Source organism: Schistocerca serialis, chromosome 5, assembly GCF_023864345.2.
Source record: "Schistocerca serialis cubense isolate TAMUIC-IGC-003099 chromosome 5, iqSchSeri2.2, whole genome shotgun sequence".
NCBI lineage: Eukaryota > Metazoa > Arthropoda > Insecta > Orthoptera > Acrididae > Schistocerca > Schistocerca serialis.
In genome coordinates, this window is record NC_064642.1 from 516,006,329 (window position 1) to 516,026,998 (window position 20,670).

The window sequence follows — 20,670 nt, forward strand, 5'->3', positions numbered from 1 at the left end:
GGTCCACAGATCTGTACCTAACATCTGCGTGACCAGCTTGGTCATAAACTCCGTCTCAATGCCAATATCAAAGATGTCAAGGACCACTTGAAACAGATGTGGGCCAGCTTGGTTCAGGAGAGAACGCAGCGGCTTTGACGGAGGGAGTAGGGGGCGGGGTGAGGGGCTGTGGCCTAACGTCATATTGATAAATGGAAACACACTGCCGAGTTGCCCCCAGGGGATCCACAACTCTTTTGTGGATACGTGTGCAGCGAGCACGGGACCCCGAGCTAATGTGGCCTTCCTTCCTTTCCGGGCTGCATACCTTCCCTTTCCGTATCCTTCCCCATCCCCCGTCTTCGCCCCTCCCCCTCACCTCTGGCTCTTTCCTTCCCCTTCTCCCCCCCTGGGGAGTATGGTTTGTGCCTCCGTCCGGAGACGGCCGCTTGTAAATGTACCGCACTCTTCGCCTTCCTTGCTTGTATGTCTTCATCTTTCTTCGTCCTTCTCTTTTCCTTACCTCTTCCCTTTACCTCTTCCCTTTACCTCTTCCCTTTACCTCTTCCCTTTACCTCTTCCCTTTACCTCTTCCCTTTACCTCTTCCCTTTACCTCTTCCCTTTACCTCTTCCCTTTACCTCTTCCCTTTACCTCTTCCCTTTACCTCTTCCCTTTACCTCTTCCCTTTACCTCTTCCCTTTACCTCTTCCCTTTACCTCTTCCCTTTACCTCTTCCCTTTACCTCTTCCCTTTACCTCTTCCCTTTACCTCTTCCCTTTACCTCTTCCCTTTACCTCTTCCCTTTACCTCTTCCCTTTACCTCTTCCCTTTACCTCTTCCCTTTACCTCTTCCCTTTACCTCTTCCCTTTACCTCTTCCCTTTACCTCTTCCCTTTACCTCTTCCCTTTACCTCTTCCCTTTACCTCTTCCCTTTACCTCTTCCCTTTACCTCTTCCCTTTACCTCTTCCCTTTACCTCTTCCCTTTACCTCTTCCCTTTACCTCTTCCCTTTACCTCTTCCCTTTACCTCTTCCCTTTACCTCTTCCCTTTACCTCTTCCCTTTACCTCTTCCCTTTACCTCTTCCCTTTACCTCTTCCCTTTACCTCTTCCCTTTACCTCTTCCCTTTACCTCTTCCCTTTACCTCTTCCCTTTACCTCTTCCCTTTACCCTTTTCTCCGCTGCGGCGTTTGAGACCTCTCTTCTTTCCTTTCCCTGTCTCTTTCTTCCTCCCTGTGCGTGTCTGAAGGCCGACCCACGCACTTCCATGCGTAGCCGGTGACGGGGTAACGCGTAATTCCCCGCCCCGGGTAGACAGGTAGGACACGTACGTACCCCCTGGTAACGGCCAGGCCCAGGGAGGGGTGATTACCCGAGCTGATACCTTCCGAAAGTGCCGATTGGTCCCACCGTCCGTTTGTCGGGAGGTGTGACCTGAGGTGTGAACAATCACCTAAGGCGGGTGTGCCCTCGGTGAGGGCCCCCACAAGGGAGGAGCGCGCCATCGGAGACGCCGGTAATCATGGGGGATTCTTCCGCAGTGGTTTCCTCACCTTCCACTATGTCTGCTCACAAACGTAAGTTCACTGAGTCTCAGCCACAGACGGTTCTTCCATCGTTGCCACAGTTCCTTGTTGTTTCTCGGTCTGACGAAGGTCACGACTTTTCCACGGTCAACCCTTTCATTATTCAGAAAGGTGTCGACGCAATTGCGGGTCCTGTAAAGTCTTGTTCCAGATTACGGAATGGTACCCTGTTGTTAGAAACACACAGTGCCCTCCAGGCTCAAAAATTGCTGCGTACTTCTCTGCTCCACACCTTCCCTGTCCGGGTGGAACCGCACCGTACCTTAAATTCCTCGCGTGGAGTCGTTTATACACGCTCCCTCGATGGATTGTCTGACGAAGAAATTCAGCACTACCTGTCTGACCAGGGCGTCACCGCTGTTCATCGGGTTATGAAAAGGGTTGACTCGAACATCATTCCAACCCGCACTGTCTTCTTGACATTTGACAAAGTTCAACTCCCATCAAAAATCAAAGCAGGCTATGAGATAATTTCTGTTCGCCCTTATGTCCCAAACCCTACGCGTTGCTATCGATGTCAGCGGTTCAATCACACCAGCCAGTCCTGTTCTAATCCGGCCAAATGTGTTACGTGTGGCAAGGATGCCCATGAGGGTGCTTGTCCACCTCCATCCCCTCACTGCATCAACTGTATGGGTGACCACGCTGCTTCCTCTCGAGATTGCCCCGTTTTTAAGGATGAAAAGCTCATCCAGGAGATCAGAGTAAAGGAAAAGGTGTCGACCTTTGCTGCTCGAAAGTTACTCGCCAGTCGACAGCCCACCGTGCCTCAGAAAGGAAAATACAGCATTGTCCTTGCTTCTCCTCGGCCAACAAAGGAGGCGGCCACGCAGACTTGCGACCTCACATTTAGTACCACGGTTGTCAGATCGGCCAGCGCAAAGATCGCCCGTTCAACCTCACCACTTTCGCCTGCCCACTCTATGGCTCACCCTTCGTCGGGTTCTGCTAAATCTCGAGCCCAAAAGTCAGACGCCAAGTCTTCGAAAAAAGAGCATTCTCGTGAAGAGTTTTTACGTACTGCAACTTCACAACCATCGGTTCCTCCTTCCTCTAAACATCATACCTCCAAGAAGGCTACGAAGAAACACAGTTCCTCTCCTTCTCCGCCAAGGCGTGTCCCAACTACAGCACCACCTGGCGGAAATCGCCCTCGGCCATCTTCTGTGTCGCCGAGGCGCACTGCTGGTGGCCGGTCAACTGGCCGATCGTTGGTGGCAGGAGCTGCTCCTGACCAACCTATGGATCAGGATCTTCTGCCTTCGACTGAATGCCATTCCATGCTGTCGGTCGCAAGCTCTGAGCAGTCGTTGAGTTGACAGCACCCTTGGTCACGTTTCTCCATTTTCTGTTCACCCTATGTCCATTATCCACTGGAATATCCGCGGCATTCGCGCCAATCGGGATGAATTGTCGATCCTCTTACGATCCTACTCGCCGGTCATCTTCTGTCTTCAGGAAACAAAGCTGCGTCCCCATGACCACTTTGTTCTCCCTCATTTTCAGTCCGTTCGATATGACCTTTCCTCTGTTGAAGGCACTCCAGCCCATGGAGGACTCATGATTCTGCTCCATGATACTCTCCATTATCACCCAATCCCCTTAAACAGTTCCTTCCAAGCTGTCGCCGTCCGTCTTTCCCTTTCTGGATACACGTTCTCTCTATGTACGGTATACATTCCATCGTCCACACCACTGGCACGAGCTGATCTCCTTCATCTTCTTGATCAGCTTCCACCCCCCTATTTGCTGGTTGGGGACTTCAATGCCCACCACCCGCTTTGGGGATCTCCACATGCTTGTCCACGTGGCTCACTATTGCTAGACGTCTTCCACCAAGTGGATCTAGTCTGCCTCAACACTGGGGTCCCCACATTTTTGTCTGCCTCAACGGCAAATTTATCTCATTTGGACCTTGCGGTCGGTACTGTTCCGCTAGCTCGGCGCTTCGAATGGTTCGCCCTTGATGATACACACTCGAGTGACCACTTTCCATGTGTTCTTCGACTGCAGCCTCAACTGCCATATATGCGCTCGCGACGCTGGAAGTTTGCCCAAGCCGATTGGACACTTTTTTCGTCTCTAGCGACATTCGATGACCGTCGCTTTCCCAGCGTCGACGATGAGGTCACACATTTTACCGACGTTATTCTCACAGCTGCGGAACTTTCAATACCACGCACCTCCGAATTGCCCCGGCGCCCCCCAGTTCCTTGGTGGAACGAGGCATGCCGTGACGCAATACGTGAGCGGCGACGTGCTCTTCGCATTTTCCGTCACCATCCAACTTTGGCCAACTGTATCCGATATAAGCAGCTCCGTGCGCGATGCCGTCGCGTCATCCGCGATAGCAAGAAGGCAAGCTGGCAATTCTTTATTAGCTCATTTAACACCTTCACTCCCTCCTCGGAAGTTTGGAGTCGGCTTCGACGGTTCTCAGGCGCGCCTAGTTTCTCCCCGGTCTCTGGGCTCACTGTCGCGCATGATACCTTAGTGGACCCCGTCGCAATTTCTAACTCATTGGGTCAGCACTTTGCTGAGATTTCGAGCTCTTCAAATTACCCGCCAGCGTTTCTCCCGAAGAAACGTGCAGCGGAAGTGCGACATCTTGCTTTCTCCTCTCAAAATCGCGAAAGCTACAATACTGTTTTCTCCATGCGCGAACTCCAACATGCACTCTCTTCTCGCTCCTCCGCCCCAGGACCGGATGGTATCCATGTCTGAATGTTGCTGCATTTATCAGCCCATAGCCTGCGTTACCTCCTTCGCCTTTATAATCGAATTTGGACCGGCAGTACCTTTCCCAGACGATGGCGGGAAGCTATTGTCGTCCCCGTTCCGAAACCTGGAAAGGACAAACATCTCCCCTCTAGCTATCGCCCCATTTCTCTCACGAGTAGTGTCTGTAAGGTTTTGGAGCGTATGGTGAATTACCGTTTAGCTTGGTGGCTGGAATCCCGCAGTCTTTTAACACCAGCCAAATGCGGATTCCGACAACATCGTTCTGCCGTTGACCATCTTGTTGCTCTCTCCACTTATATCATGAACAATTTTCTCCGGAAACGCCAAACGGTAGCAATATTTTTTGATCTGGAGAGAGCATACGATACCTGTTGGAGGACAGGCATCCTCCGCACACTGTTCTCATGGGGCTTTCGAGGCCGGCTGCCCCTTTTTCTTCGCGAATTTATGGCAGAGCGCACATTTAGGGTGCGGGTGAACACTACTCTCTCCCGTACTTTCTCCCAAAAAAACGGGGTACCCCAGGGCTCCGTGCTGAGTGTTGTACTGTTTGCCATCGCCATTAATCCAATTATGGATTGTCTCCTTCCTGATGTCTCGGGCTCCCTCTTTGTGGACGATTTTGCGATCTACTACAGCTCTCAACGGACCAGCCTTCTTGAAAGACGTCTTCAAGGATGTCTCGATCGCCTCCACTCGTGGAGCGTCGAAACCGGCTTCCGTTTCTCACCCAGTAAGACCGTTTGTGTTAACTTTTGGCGACGTAAGGAGTTTCTTCCGCCTTCCTTACATCTAGGTCCTGTCAACCTTCCGTTTTCCGACGTCGCTAAATTCTTGGGTCTTATGTTTGACAGAAAACTGTGCTGGTCCTCCCACGTTTCCTATCTTTCGGCTCGGTGTCTGCGTTCCCTTAACACCCTCCGTGTCCTGAATGGCACCTCTTGGGGAGCGGACCGAGTGGTCCTTCTCCGCCTCTATCGCGCATTAGTGCGCTTGAAATTGGATTATGGAAGCATTGTCTACTCCTCTGCTCGGCCGTCTATTCTTCGGCGTCTCGACTCTATCCACCACCGTGGATTACGTTTAGTGTCTGGAGCTTTTTACACCAGCCCTGTGGAAAGCCTTTATGCTGAGACTGCTGAACCTCCGCTATCCAATCGGCGGGCAGTCCTTCTGAGTCGTTATGCTAGCCATCTGTCTTCCATGCCTGCTAATCCTGCCCATGACCTTTTTTTCGACGCCTCCTTTGATGTAGGGTATGCAGGCCGCTCCTCCTCCCTACTACCCCCGGGAGTCCGCTTCCGTCAACTGCTCCATTCTCTTTCCTTCCGCTTTCCTAAAACCTTCTTGACAACTTGGGGTACAGCACCACCTTGGCTCCGTCCCCAGATCGACTTGCTCAGAGACCTATGTCAATTTCCCAAGGATGGTACCCCTACACTTGTCTACCGTCGGGCATTTGCTGCTCTATGTGCACAAATGACGGAAGCCACATTTATTTACACCGATGGCTCGAAAACATCGTTAGGTGTAGGGAGTGCCTATATTGTTGGCGACACCCCAAATCACTTTCGGCTTCCTGACCAGTGTTCGGTTTATACTGCGGAGCTTTACGCTATTCTCCAGGCTGTCCACTACATCCGCCGCCATCAGCGGATACAGTACGTAATCTGCTCAGATTCTCTCAGCTCTCTCCTAAGTCTCCAAGCTCTTTACCCTGTGCACCCTCTGGTCCACCGGATTCAGGAGTGTCTGCGCTTGCTCCACCTGGGGGGCGTCTCAGTGGCGTTCCTCTGGCTCCCGGGACACGCTGGTATCTGTGGAAATGAGGCGGCCGATACAGCGGCCAAGGCTGCAGTCTCTCTACCTCGGCCAGCTATTCAGTCTCTTCCGTTTACCGATCTACGTAGCGGTTTATGTCGCCAAGTTGCTCATTTATGGCATGCGCATTGGTCAACACTTCCCCATAATAAATTGCGGGAAGTGAAAGCCCTTCCTTGCGCATGGACCTCTTCCTCCCGAACGCGTCGTCGGGAGGAGGTAATTTTAGCTAGACTCCGGATAGGGCACTGTCTTTTTAGTCATCGACATCTTTTAAGCGGTGATCCTCCCCCACTCTGTCCCCACTGCTCTCAGCCGTGGACGGTCAGACACCTTTTAATTGAATGCCCCTATTTTAATCCGTTACGCTCCCGTCTACAGCTATCGCCTGCTCTATCGTCGATTTTAGCAGATGACACGCGCTCAGCTGACCGCGTTCTACAGTTTATTAGTGACAGTGAAATGACGTCAGTCATTTGAAGCCTTTTTCTTTGGGGGACAACCACCCCCTTTCTATAGTTGATTTTTAAGCATTCCTTCTGCCTTTAGTTTCTCAAATTTTATGTCTTTGTTCCCATTGCTGCTGATTTTAAATTTCGTTTTTTTCCTGTTTTCTACGTCACGGGCTGGGCGCTAATGACCATAGAAGTTTTGCGCCCTAAAACCACAAACAAAAAAAAAAAAAAACACTGCCGAGTTCTTCGTAAATTTGACTGTATTTTATCTCTGAAATATCGTTCCATGAAGTAACGTTTAGTTTTCCTATCCCCTTCTGGGTGTTACATTCCTTTCGTCAGGCAGTATAGTTATTGTTGTACTCTCATCTTTCAAACTTTGATAAGGTATTAGTGTCTGTACTGTGAAGAGTGGTGCAACAGACAACATTCGACTCAAGATTATTTCATTGCGGTAAAACTTTTATGATTACAGGATTATCAGCAGTTCCTCTCACCGTACCAGCTCTCAGATAACCTGCAAGATGATCTGAACATCAACCTGCAGCAGGCAGGACTCGCTGTAAAAACGTGTAACCAACAGGAGATAGTGTACGTGACTGAAAAAGAGTCATGTGCAAAAGGTAAGTGATATTCTAAGTTTCAACCGCTATGTGCAACATCTTATGGAATGCAGACGTTATGTTAGATCCGCTCATGATTGTTCTTACTGAATCGAGCATCTGCCCTACGCATTTTGTCCCAATCGTGACGCAAGCATCAGATGCCTTACATACTAGAAAATGTAATTAACATTGACCTCCAGCTTAATAACTTTCTGATCAAGACACTAAAAGGAATACAGACAAGTGGGGAGATCACAATTATATGTTAAATCGCCTTCGCCCACAAAGAAAAAGAAAAATAAAGAAAATCCCCCAAGACAAATACAAGGAACTCAATGTGATGGCTCTGAAATTACTGGCAAAGCATGGTTAATCCACTCAGCTGTTATAGTTCAATGGTCCAACAGTTTCTGCTCAGTAAACAGAAAATCACGCACAAGAAGCATTGAACTGCGCAAGTAGACGAAGTCGGGTGGGATCGTTTTTCTGTCAAACGATGATGCAGTGGCATTCGAACTTGAAAAGTTTCCCCCATGGGGCTTTAAACTGTGTTGAGAGTACGTGCTTGGCTACTGTTCGGCCCCAGCCTTGGTAGCATTACTTCCTTCCGGTGCTATAAGCTTACACTCCCATTCTCCATTTCCTCCTGTGTCTCTCCATCAAATGGTTTTATTGATGCAGACCCCGCTTGGACCTGCTTTATGATTTCTCACGTGTGTGTGTGTGTGTGTGTGTGTGTGTGTGTGTGTGTGTGTGTGTGTGTGTGTGTGTGTGTGTGTGTGTGGAGTGGCAAACACATGCATGGTGGTAGCCCCGGGACCACACAGGGATCAATCTGTTGGTTCCTGAGCTGAAAACGTCACATGTATGGCAAGAAGTGTTTGCCCATCATGGCTGGATCCCAGGAACTCAGTGCAATGGATTACTGCCCAGATAGTTGTTGCTGAGGCTGGGTAGCGCCCATGGGGAGAGCCCCTGTTTTGAGGGCACCACGATGGATGAGCAGATGAGCCACAAATTAAGTGAATGGAGTTACATCTTGCTGGTGGCCATAGCGCCCTAGAAGTCTATGGAACGAAAGTCCTCATTCAGTGCAGAAAGACTGACCCTAACATTTTGCCTTCACTGGCTATTCCTTGGGAAAAATGTAAGGCTATGCAGCAAGCAGAGTAATGCTCCTCTCAATACCTGATTTGCGCGGTGCCTGGTTTGCGCGGTGCCTGGTTTGCGTTTTTTCTTGGCCACAGAAGCCATATTCTTCGTCGGGAAACACAGAAGACAAATTTGGGGAATTGGTAGCCATCTCCAAACTGAAAAAGGCGTCTGTTTTGATCAAAACATGCCCTCCCCAGTCACACTTGCTGCTTGAATGTAACAAACTCGGTGATGTACTGGTGACAGTCACTCCCCAAAATTCCCCCTGCGGGTCCGGGGATTAGAATAGGCCCGAGGTATTCCTGCCTGTCGTAAGAGGCGACTAAAAGGAGTCCATCCCCCTCACGGGGGTAGTTAGCGCCTGCGTCCGGAGACGGACGGTTTCACGACCTATAATCGTGGTCTCTTTGGTTTTTCACTTCTCGTTTCTTCCTTCCTTTTGTTGGTTCCTTTCTTTGCTCTTCTCCACTTCACTGTCTTCCTTACTCTTTCCCTTGATTTCTCCTTGCCTTCTCATTGCCTTTTTCTCCTTGCCTTCTCATTGCCTTCTTCTCCTTGCCTTCTCATTGCCTTCTTCTCCTTGCCTTCTCATTGCCTTCTTCTCCTTGCCTTCTCATTGCCTTCTTCTCCTTGCCTTCTTCTCCTTGCCTTCTCTGGTCTCCGCCTCGGCGTTTGAGACAGTCTGTCCTCTTTCTCCCTCTCTCTCTTCTTTTTCCTCTTCTTCCTTCCTCCCTGTGCGTGTCTGAAGGCCGACCCACGCGTTCGCACGCGTAGCCGGTGACGGGGTAACGCGTAAGTCCCCGCCCTGGGTAGACATGTAAGGCACGCGCGTACCCCCTGGTAAAGGCCAGGCCCGGGGAGGGGTGATTGCCTGAGCTGATACCTTCTGACCATGCCGATTGGTCCCTCCGTCTGTTTCTCGGGAGGTGTGACCTGAGGTGTAAACATTCACCTAAGGCGGGAGTGCCCTCTGAGAGGGTCCCCACAAGGAAGGAGCGCGCCATCGGAGACGCTGGCAATCATGGGGGATTCCTCCGCAATGGATTCCACTCCATCGCTTTCGACTTCGACCCAAAAACGGAAACGTGACCAGCCAACAGTGACAAAAGTACTACCGCCTGCCCCACAGTTCCTCGTAGTTTCTCGATCTGAGGACGGAAAGGATTTTTCCTCTGTTAACCCTTTCGTTATTCAGAAGGGCGTAGATGCCATAGCCGGATCTGTCAAATCTTGTACCAGGTTGCGTAACGGTACCTTATTACTAGAAACTGAGAGTGCCTTTCAGGCGCAAAAGCTGCTTCGGGCCACACTCTTGTACACGTTCCCTGTCCGGGTGGAGGCCCACCGCACTTTGAATTCGTCTCGTGGTGTAGTCTATAGTAGCTCCCTCGATGGATTGACTGACGAGGAGCTTCAATCTTTCCTCGCTGAGCAGGGTGTGACGGCTGTCCATCGGGTCATGAAAAAGGTCAACAATGACCTTGTACCGACCCGGACACTTTTCTTGACCTTCGATAGTGTTAAGCTGCCATCGCGCATCAAGGCGGGCTATGAGGTTATTTCTGTTCGCCCCTATGTCCCGACACCTACGCGCTGCTACCAGTGTCAGCGTTTCAATCACACTCGACAGTCTTGCTCCAATGCGGCTAAATGTGTCACTTGTGGCAGGGATGCCCATGAGGGTGACTGTCCACCTCCGTCTCCTCGTTGTGTGAACTGTCAGGGTGACCATGCAGCATCCTCCCGCGACTGTCCTGTCTATAAGGAAGAACGCTGTATCCAGGAAATTCGGGTCAAAGAGAAAGTGTCCACCTCGGCTGCTCGCAAGCTATTGGCTAGTAGGAAGCCCACGCTGCTCCCAGCGGGGAAATACAGTACTGTCCTCGCCTCTCCTCGGACTACCCGGGAGGTAGCAACCCAGACATGCTATCTGACCTTCAGCACCACGGTCGTCCGTTCGGCCAGTGCTAAGATCGCGCGGTCGACGTCTCCTCTTCCTCCCATCACCCCACAGACACGAGCACCTTCTTCAGCTTCTGCTAAAACGAAGACACCGAAGTCAGATGCACGGGCCTTCAAGAAGGAACCATCCCGTGCAGACTTCCTCCGTACCTCGACCTCACAGCCTTCGACCGGTACTTCCACTATACGTCCTTCCAAAAAGGCGCATAGGAAGCACAGTTCTCCTTCCCCGCCACGGCGCATTTCTTCTCTTGCGCCACCCAGCGGCTGCCGCCCCAGGCCGTCATCCGTTTCGCCTGGCCGCACCGCTGGTCGCCGTACATCTGGCCGTTCACTGGCGGAGGAAGCTCCCCCTCCCGGCCATCCTCCCGAGATGGCCGATGACCCTATAGACCCAATGGACGATGACTGTCCGCCTACTGATAGCGGCGGCAGTGCTCGCTCGAAGCAAGGCCCTAAGCGGCCTTCGAGGTGACCACTTCTCTCATCTTTCTTTTCTTACGATGGCACTTATTCACTGGAATATTCGCAGCATTCGCTCCAACCGAGAGGACTTGAAGTTGCTGCTCCGCTTGCACCGTCCGCTTGTCGTAGCCCTCCAGGAAACGAAGCTACGCCCATGCGATCAAATTGCCTTGGCACACTACACCTCTGTGCGTTTTGACCTACCCCCTGTGGTAGGTATCCCAGCTCATGGAGGGGTTATGTTGCTGGTCCGGGATGATATTTACTACGATCCCATCACGTTGCACACCGGCCTGCAGGCAGTTGCCATCCGCATTACTCTCCCCACTTTTACGTTTTCCTTTTGTACCGTTTACACTCCATCGTCATCTGCCGTTACCAGGGCAGACATGATGCAACTTATTGCTCAGCTACCTGCACCATTTTTGTTAACTGGAGACTTCAATGCTCACCATCCCCTTTGGGGCTCTCCAGCATCCTGTCCGAGGGGCTCCTTGTTAGCAGACCTTTTCAACCAGCTCGATCTTGTCTGCCTCAATACTGGCGCTCCTACTTTTCTTTCGGACACATCTCACACCTATTCCCATTTAGACCTCTCTATATGTACTCCCCAACTTGCACGCTGGTTTGAGTGGTATGCACTTTCTGATACATATTCGAGCGACCACTTCCCGTGTGTTATCCATCTCCTGCAGCATACTCCCTCTCCGTGCTCCTCTCGTTGGACCATCTCCAAGGCAGACTGGGAGCTCTTCTCTTCCAGGGCTACCTTTCAGGATCAAACCTTCACAAGCTGCGATCGTCAGGTCGCACACCTCACGGAAGTCATTCTCGCTGCTGCTGAATATTCCATCCCTCACCCTACTTCTTCTCCACGTCGCGTACCGGTCCCCTGGTGGACCGCAGCATGTAGAGACGCTTTACGTGCTCGTCGACGTGCTTTACGCACCTTTAAGCGCCACCCTACAGTGGCGAATTGTATTAATTATAAACGATTACGTGCTCAGTGTCGTCGTATTATTAAAGAAAGCAAGAAAGCCAGCTGGGCTGCTTTCACAAGCACCTTCAACAGTTCTACTCCTTCTTCTGTTGTCTGGGGTAGCCTGCGCCGGCTATCTGGCACTAAGGTCCACTCCCCAGTTTCTGGCTTGAAGGTCGCGAATGAAGTCCTTGTGGCCCCTGAGGCTGTCTCCAATGCCTTCGGCCGCTTTTTCGCCGAGGTTTCGAGCTCCGCTCATTACCACCCTGCCTTCCTCCCCCGCAAACAGGCAGAGGAGGCTAGGCCACCTGACTTCCGCTCCTCGAATTGTGAAAGTTATAATGCCCCATTCACCATGCGGGAACTCGAAACCGCACTTGGCCGATCACGGTCCTCCGCTCCAGGGCCTGATTCTATTCATATTCAGATGCTGAAGAACCTTTCTCCTGCGGGTAAAGGTTTTCTTCTTCGTACATACAATCGCATCTGGATTGAGGGACATGTTCCCGCATGCTGGCGCGAGTCTATTGTTGTCCCGATTCCTAAGCCGGGGAAGGACAAGCACTTGCCTTCCAGTTATCGACCTATCTCGCTTACCAGCTGTGTCTGTAAAGTGATGGAGCGAATGGTTAACTCTCGATTGGTTTGGCTGCTCGAGTCTCGACGCCTACTTACCAATGTACAATGTGGATTTCGAAGGCGCCGCTCTGCTGTTGACCATCTGGTTACCTTGTCGACCTTCATTATGAATAACTTCTTGCGGAAGCGCCCGACCGCGGCTGTGTTCTTTGATTTGGAGAAGGCTTACGACACCTGTTGGAGGGCGGGCATTCTCCGCACCATGCATACATGGGGCTTTCGCGGTCGCCTCCCTCTTTTTATTCATTCCTTTTTAATGGATCGACAGTTTCGGGTACGTGTGGGTTCTGTCCTGTCCGACACCTTTCGCCAGGAGAATGGGGTGCCACAGGGCTCAGTTTTGAGCGTCGCTCTCTTCGCCATCGCGATCAATCCAATAATGGATTGCCTCCCAGCTGATGTATCAGGCTCCCTTTTCGTGGACGATTTTACCATCTATTGCAGCGCGCAGTGTGCACGTGTCCTGGAGCGCTGTCTTCAGCGTTCTCTTGACCGTCTTTACTCCTGGAGTGTCGCCAATGGCTTCCGTTTTTCTGCCGAGAAGACGGTCTGTATTAACTTCTGGCGATACAAAGAGTTTCTCCCACCGTCCTTAAGACTCGGTCCCGTTGCTCTCCCAATCGTGGAGACAACCAAATTTTTAGGCCTTACATTTGACAGGAAACTTAGCTTGTCTCCACATGTGTCATATTTGGCCGCCCGTTGTACCCGTTCTTTAAATGTCCTCCGTGTTCTCAGTGGTATGTCGTGGGGAGCGGATCGAACCGTCCTACTTCGTCTATATCGGTCGATCGTCCGCTCCAAGCTGGATTATGGGAGCTTCGTATACTCCTCTGCACGGCCATCCATCTTACGCCGCCTCAACTCCATCCAACATCGGGGTTTACGACTTGCGATCGGAGCATTTTATACCAGTCCCGTAGAGAGTCTTCATGCTGACGCTGGCGAATTGCCACTCACCTACCGGCGCGATATACTGCTTTGTCGGTATGCCTGTCGGCTACTGTCAATGCCCGACCATCCGTCTTATCGTTCCTTTTTTGACGACTCTCTTGACCTTCAATACGGGTTGTATGTCTCTGCCTTGCTACCCCCTGGAGTTCGCTTTCGTCGCCTCCTTCAACACCTTCATTTTTCACTCCCTGCAACCTTTCGAGTGGGCGAGAGCCGCACGCCACCTTGGCTCCAGGCTCAGGTCCGCGTTCACCTCGACCTCAGCTCGCTCCCAAAAGAGGTCACCCCCGGTTCGGTCTACCACTCCCGTTTTTTGGAACTTCGTTCGAAGTTCAACAACATGACTTTCATTTATACAGATGGCTCTAAGACCAATGACGGGGTCGGGTGTTCCTTTATTGTTGGGGCACAAAGTTTCCAATACCGGCTCCATGGCCATTGTTCGGTCTTCACAGCTGAGCTCTTTGCCCTCTACCAGGCTGTTCTTTACATCTGCCGCCACCGACATTCTGCTTATGTCATCTGCTCAGATTCCCTGAGCGCCATCTAGAGCCTCAGTGATCCGTACCCGGTTCACCCTTTCGTACACCGGATCCAACACTCTCTTCAGCAGCTGGTGGACGTCGGTACGCCGGTTAGCTTTATGTGGGTTCCTGGCCATGTCGGTATCCCTGGGAACGAAGCTGCAGATGCCGCGGCCAAGGCTGCGGTCCTCCAGCCTCGGACAGCTTCTTGTTGTGTCCCTTTGTCCGATTTTAGCAGGGTCATTTGTCGGCGCGTTGTGTCGCTGTGGCATGCCGATTGGGCTGCACTTCCCGACAACAAGCTTCGGGCCTTAAAACCTCTTCCCGTGGCTTGGACGTCCTCCTCACGCCCTTCTCGGCGGGAGGAGGTCGTTTTAGCAAGGTTAAGAATTGGACACTGCCGGTTCAGCCATCGCCATCTGCTGACGGCTGCGCCGGCGCCGTTCTGCCCATGTGGGCACTTGCTGACGGTTAGACACATTTTAATGTCCTGTCCAGATCTTAACACACTGCGCCTCGATCTTAACCTGCCTAATACTTTAGATGCCATTTTAGCGGATGACCCACGAGCAGCTGCTCGTGTTCTTTGTTTTATCAATTTGACAAACCTCGCTAAGGACATTTGATGATGTTTTTTAGTCCTATGCCTGTCAGTCTGTCTTTTATTGTGTTTTCCCTTTTAGTTGTTGTTGTCAACTTGTGCCTCGCGGTGCATTCTTAGAGTAGTCAGGGCGCTAATGACCACTGAAGTTGTGCGCCCGAACACCACAAAAAAAAAACAAAAACACCCCAAAATACCCCACAGGGGGTCCACAACTCTTTTGTGGATACGTGTGTAGCGAGTGTGGGACCCCGAGCTAATGTGGCCATCCTTCCTTTCCGGGCTGCATACCTTCCTTTTCTGGATCATTCCCTTTCCCCCATCTTCGCCTCTTCTCCCCTCGCCCGTTGAACCTTCCCTTTCTCCCCCTCTGGGAGTATGGTTTGTGCCTACGTCTGGAGACAGACGCTCGTAAATGTACCACATTATTCGCCTTCTCTGCTTATATGTCTTCATCCTTCCTTTGTCCTTCTCTTTTCCTTACCTCTTCTCTTTACCATTTTCTCTGCTGCGGCGTTTGAGACCTCTCTTCTTTCCTTTTCCTTTACCTTTCTCTTTCTTCCTCCCTGTGCGTGTCTGAAGGCCGACCCACGCACTTCCATGCGTAGCCGGTGACGGGGTAACGCGTAATTCCCCATCCCAGGTAGACAGGTAGGACATGTACGTACCCCCTGGTAACGGCCAGGCCCAGGGAGGGGTGATTACCCAAGCTGATAACTTCCGAAAGTGCAGATTGGTCGCTCCGTCCGTTTGTTGGGAGGTGTGACCTGAGGTGTGAACAATCACCTAAGGCGGGAGTGCCCTCAGAGAGGGCCCCCACAAGGGAGGAGCGCGCCATCGGAGACGCCGGTAATCATGGGGGATTCTTCCACAATGGTTTCCTCACCTTCCACTATTTCTGCTCACAAGCGTAAGTTCACTGAGTCTCAGCCACAGACAATTGTTCCATCGTTGCCACAGTTCCTTGTTGTTTCTCGGTCTGACGAAGCTCACGACTTCTCCACGTCAACCCTTTCATTATTCAGAAAGGTGTCGACGCAATTGCAGGTCCTGTAAAGTCTTGTTCCAGATTACGGAATGGCACCCTGTTATTAGAAACCGTCAGTGCCCTCCAGGCACAAAAATTGCTGCGTACTTCACTGCTCCACACCTTCCCTATCCGGGTTGAAGCGCACCGCACTTTAAATTCCTCGCGTGTAGTCGTTTATACACGCTCCCTCGATGGAGTGTCTGACGAAGAAATTCAGCACTACCTTTCTGACCAGGGCGTAATGGCTGTTCATAGTAATGAAAAGGGTTGACACGAACATCATTCCAACCCGCACTGTCTTCTTGACATTTGACAAAGTTCATCTCCCATCCAAAATCAAAGCAGGCTATGAGATAATTTCCGTTCGCCCTTACGTCCCAAACCCTACGCGTTGCTATCGGTGTCAGCGGTTCAATCACACCAGCCAGTCTTGTTCCAATCCAGCCAAATGTGTTACGTGTGGCAAGGATGCCCATGAGGGTGCTTGCCCACCTCCATCCCCTCGTTGCATCAACTGTATGGGTGACCACGCTGCTTCCTCTCGCGATTGTCCCGTTTTTAAGGACGAAAAGCTCATCCAGGAACTCAGAGTGAAGGAAAAGGTGTCGACCTTTGCTGCTCGAAAATTATTCGCCAGTCGACAGCACACCATGCCTCAGACAGGAAAATACACCACTGTCCTTGCTTCTCCTCGGCCAACAAAGGAGGCACCCCCTGCGGGTTCGGGGGTTAGAATAGGCCCGCGGTATTCCTGCCTGTCGTAAGAGGCGACTAAAAGGAGTCTCAAATGTTTCGGCCTTATGTGATGGTCCCCTCTCGGGTTTAACCTCCATTTTTCTAAATTATTCCGAAGAGCGAGCCAATTGGGGAAGGGCGTCTTACATGGTGCACTGTATCAGTCGTGCAATTAGACCTTTAGCCGTCTTTCTCGTCGTTGCAAGGGTGTCCCGCTCGTTTTCGATCTCTTGGGCGATTACCACATTGCACTCTGCAGTGTTTCTTTTAACTGTGACGACGACCTTGGCCATTTTTGCACCTAAGATCCAGCACGGTAGCCAGTCCGTTGTGGTGGGGCCGCCATGTACCCTCTTGGTTGTAGCCCCCTGACAACACAGGGATCGCTCTACTGATGCCTGCGCCGTTCACTCCCCACGTATGCCAAGGAGTAGATGCCCATCTCCCTGGGGCATCAGGACTCCCGGCAATGGCCATCCTGCCAGGTGGCTATTGCTGTGGCTGGGTGGCGCCCGTGGGGAGGGCCCTTGGTCGGAGTAGGTGGCATCAGGGCGGATGACCCGCAATGAAGCGTGGTAGATCATCTCTCGCTGGCGGCCAGCCGCCAGCAGTCTCTAAGCGTTCTCGGGCTCAATTTAATGCTCAGAAGTACGATCCGAAAACGTTCCCCTCCCTGGCCACGCCGTGGGAAGAGCGTAAGTCTCAGGATGGAGGTAACAGTTATTCGCCCCGATTCTTAGTTTGCACGAGAGCTGATGGGGAGTCTTTTCTCTCCACAAAGCCTCAGTTCTTCGTCGAGCATTTAGAGGACAAGTTTGGGGAGGTGGAGGGCTTGTCTAAAATGCGCTCTGGGTCAGTACTGATACAAACGGCATCCTCCGCCCAGTCCCGCAGGTTACTTGCTTGTGACAAGTTGGGGGATGTTAACGTTTCTATTACACCACATAAGAGTTTAAATATGGTCCAGGGTGTTATTTTCCATAGGGATCTGCTTTTGCAGTCTGATGACGAGCTGCGCGCCAACTTAGAACGTAGAGGTGTTCATTTCGTCCGGCGCGTTCATCGGGGTCCGAGGGACAATCAGGTTGCTACCGGTGCCTTCATCTTGGCCTTCGAGGGTGATACGTTGCCGGAAAAGGTCAAGGTGATGGTCTACCGCTGTGACGTCAAGCCCTATGTCCCTCCCCCGATGCGGTGCTTCAAGTGCTGGAAGTTCGGCCATATGTCTTCCCGCTGCACTTCCAGCCTCACATGTCGCGATTGCAGACGCCCGTCTCATCCCGATACTCCATGTGCCCCGCCTCCCATCTGCGTCAACTGCGGGGAGCACCATTCACCTTGCTCGCCTGACTGCAAAGTCTTTCAGAAAGAGCGCAAAATCATGGAATATAAGACCCTGGACCGGCTGACCTATACTGAGGCCAAACGGAAATATGACAGACTCCATCCTGTGAGAATGACGTCTTCGTATGCAGCAGCTACAACTACTGTGCTAGCTCCATCACTTTCGAGACTTCCAGCCAGCTCGATAAGCAGTAAGACTCCTCCTGCCCCCTTGCCCGTGGGGGGCTCTCCCCAACCGGTTGCTCCTGCACCACCTACCTCAGGAGCAACCTCCTCCCACCCGTCGGAGACGTCCGTCCCTGCTTCTCAGCCGGAGAAGCGTATAACTTCTTCGGCTACTCTCGCCCGTAAGAGTTCCCTTGGGATCCTCCCTTCCCAGGGTTCCACCAGCGGGAAGGATGACGGCCACCAGTGGCATAAGTCCTCACCAGCAGCCGGGCGTAGGGCTTCACGATCCTCCTCTGTCCCGGAGACTGAATCGGTGAAGCCTTCCCAGCCGGTGAAACCCAAGGTTCAGCGAGAGAAGTCCAAGAGAAAGACCTCTAAGGCCAAAGAACTTGCGGTGGCACCAACCCCACCGCACCTTTCGTGCTCTGCGTCTGAGGATGAAGTCGAGATTCTAGCATCCGCTGAGGACCTTGATCTCGCTGGTCCCTCAGACGCCATGGATGCCTCTCGTACGGGTACTGAATCGGTGGCAGTGAGTGAACAAGCGGCGTAAATTGCCTTCCCAGTCCTTTCACGCCTTTCTCAGCCATGGACAATACCATCCTCCAGTGGAACTGCGGCGGTTTTTTCCACCATTTAGCTGAGCTCCGCCAACTTCTCAGCCTTCGCCCTTTCTTCTGCATCGCTCTCCAGGAAACTTGGTTTCCAGCGATGCGAACCCCCGCCCTCCGTGGCTATCGGGGTTATTACAAGAACCGAGCAGCTTATGAAAGGGTGTCTGGTGGCGTCTGCATATATGTTCTTCACACTCTGCACAGCGAGTCTGTCCCTCTCCAGACGCCTTTAGAGGCTGTCGCTGTACGCGTGTGGACGCCACAGGCTGTTACCGTCTGCAGTCTTTACATTCCACCGGATGGTGCTGTCTCGCAGCATGTCCTGGCTGCACTGGTCGCCCAATTGCCGCCACGCTTCTTGCTATTGGGCGACTTCAACGCCCATAACCCTCTGTGGGGTGGGTCAGTGGCAACAGGTCGAGGCGCCATCGTTGAGCATTTATTGTCGCAGCTCGATCTCTCGCTTTTAAATGATGGTGCCTTCACACACTTCAGTGTGGCGCATGGCACCTACTCCGCCATTGACCTTTCAATTTGTAGCCATAGCCTCTTACCGTCTGTCCATTGGAGTGTGCATGACGACCTGTGTGGTAGTGACCATTTTCCGATCATTTTGTCACTTCCACAGCGCCACTCTTCTGGGCGCCCTAGCAGATGGGCTATGAATAAGGCTGACTGGGACTTGTTCTCCTCCACTGCCGCTTTTGAGCATCTCGCTACCAATGACATTGATGCGGTGGTTCAATCGGTCACCACCGGCATCGTTACTGCCACCGAATCTGCCATTCCCCATTCCTGTGGGTCCCCTCGGCGGAAGGCTGTGCCTTGGTGGTCACCTGAGATCGCTGAAGCGATTAAAGATCGCTGGCAGGCGCTCCAGCGTCACAAGCGACATCCCTCCCTCGACCACCTTATCGCCTTCAAACAGCTGCGTGCGCGGGCCCGCCTCCTTATCCGCCAAGGCAAGAAGGAGTGCTGGGAGCGGTATGTGTCCACCATTGGCCTCCATGTCACTCCCTCGCAGGTCTGGGCCAAGATTCGACGCGTCTACGGCTATCGGACCCCTGCCAGCGTCCCTGCGCTCTCACTGAATGGAGCCGTTTGTACCGAATCCGACGTCATTGCAAATCGCTTAGCAGAGCATTTTGCTATGAGTTCCGCTTCTGCGAATTACCCCCAGGCCTTCCGCTCCATTAAAGAGCGGCTGGAACGTCGGAGCCTTTCGTTTCGCAGCAACCACCCGGAATCTTACAATGCTCCATTCAGTGAGTGGGAATTTCGCAGTGCCCTAGCTGCTTGCCCTGATACCGCTCCTGGGCCAGATGGCATCCACTGTCAGATGCTGAAACACCTTTCAGTGGACTGCCAGCGGCGCCTTCTCGATCTTTACAACCGTCTTTGGGTCGAGGGGGAGTTTCCGTCGCAATGGCGGGAAGGCATTGTCATCCCCGTTTTGACACCTGGGAAGACCCCTCTGGAGGTGGACAGCTACCGTCCCATTAGCCTCACCAACGTTCTTTGTAAGTTGCTTGAACGGATGGTTAGCCAGCGCTTGCATTGGGTACTGAAGTCTCGGGGCCTTCTGGCTCCGTCTCAGGGTGGGTTCCGTAAAGGCCGCTCCGCCACCGACAATCTGGTGAGTCTGGAGTCGGCCATCCGTACTGCTTTTGCCCGCCGTCAGCACCTGGTCGCTGTCTTTTTCGACATGCGGAAGGCGTACGATACAACATGGCGTCATCACATTCTTTCTACGCTTCATGGATGGGGTCTTTGGGGTCCTCTGCCGATAATTATCCGCAATTTTCTGTCGTGTCGTACCTTCCGCGTGCAAGTCGCGGCCTCGTATAGTTCCTCCCACGTCCAGGAGAACGGTGTGCCACAGGGCTCTGTTTTAAGTGTCTGTCTGTTTTTAATAGCCATTAACGGGCTTGCTGCGGCCGTGGGAAATTCTGTCTCCGCTTCCCTGTATGCTGACGACTTCTGCCTTTATTACAGCTCTACTGGCATTGCAGCTGTTGAACGTCAGCTACAGGCGCAGTCTTGGGCTGTAGCGCATGGGTTTCAGTTTTCGGCAGCCAAGACCTGCGTTATGCATTTCTGCCGGCGCCGAACAGTCCATCCAGAGCCGCGGCTTTATCTTGCCGACGAACTCCTTGCTGTGGTGGAGACCCACAGGTTTTTGGGGGTTGTTTTCGATGCCCGGTTGACTTGGCAGCCTCATATCCGGCAGCTGAAACAGACGTGTTGGCGGCATCTAAACGCTCTGAGATGCTTGGGCAACACCCGCTGGGGCGCCGACCGCTCGACAC

The 20,670-nt window shown here is 52.4% G+C and overlaps 1 protein-coding gene across 1 annotated transcript in view; it reads left to right on the top strand.

The window, feature by feature from the left end:
* The window catches only part of LOC126482051 (juvenile hormone acid O-methyltransferase-like), a 68,737-nt gene that overhangs the window by 25,375 nt on the left and 22,692 nt on the right, over window positions 1–20,670 (top strand). Inside the window, exon 3 of the mRNA XM_050106026.1 lies at window positions 7,062–7,209. Coding sequence (XP_049961983.1) covers window positions 7,062–7,209 — 148 coding nt within the window. The remainder of the gene's footprint in view (window positions 1–7,061; window positions 7,210–20,670) is intronic.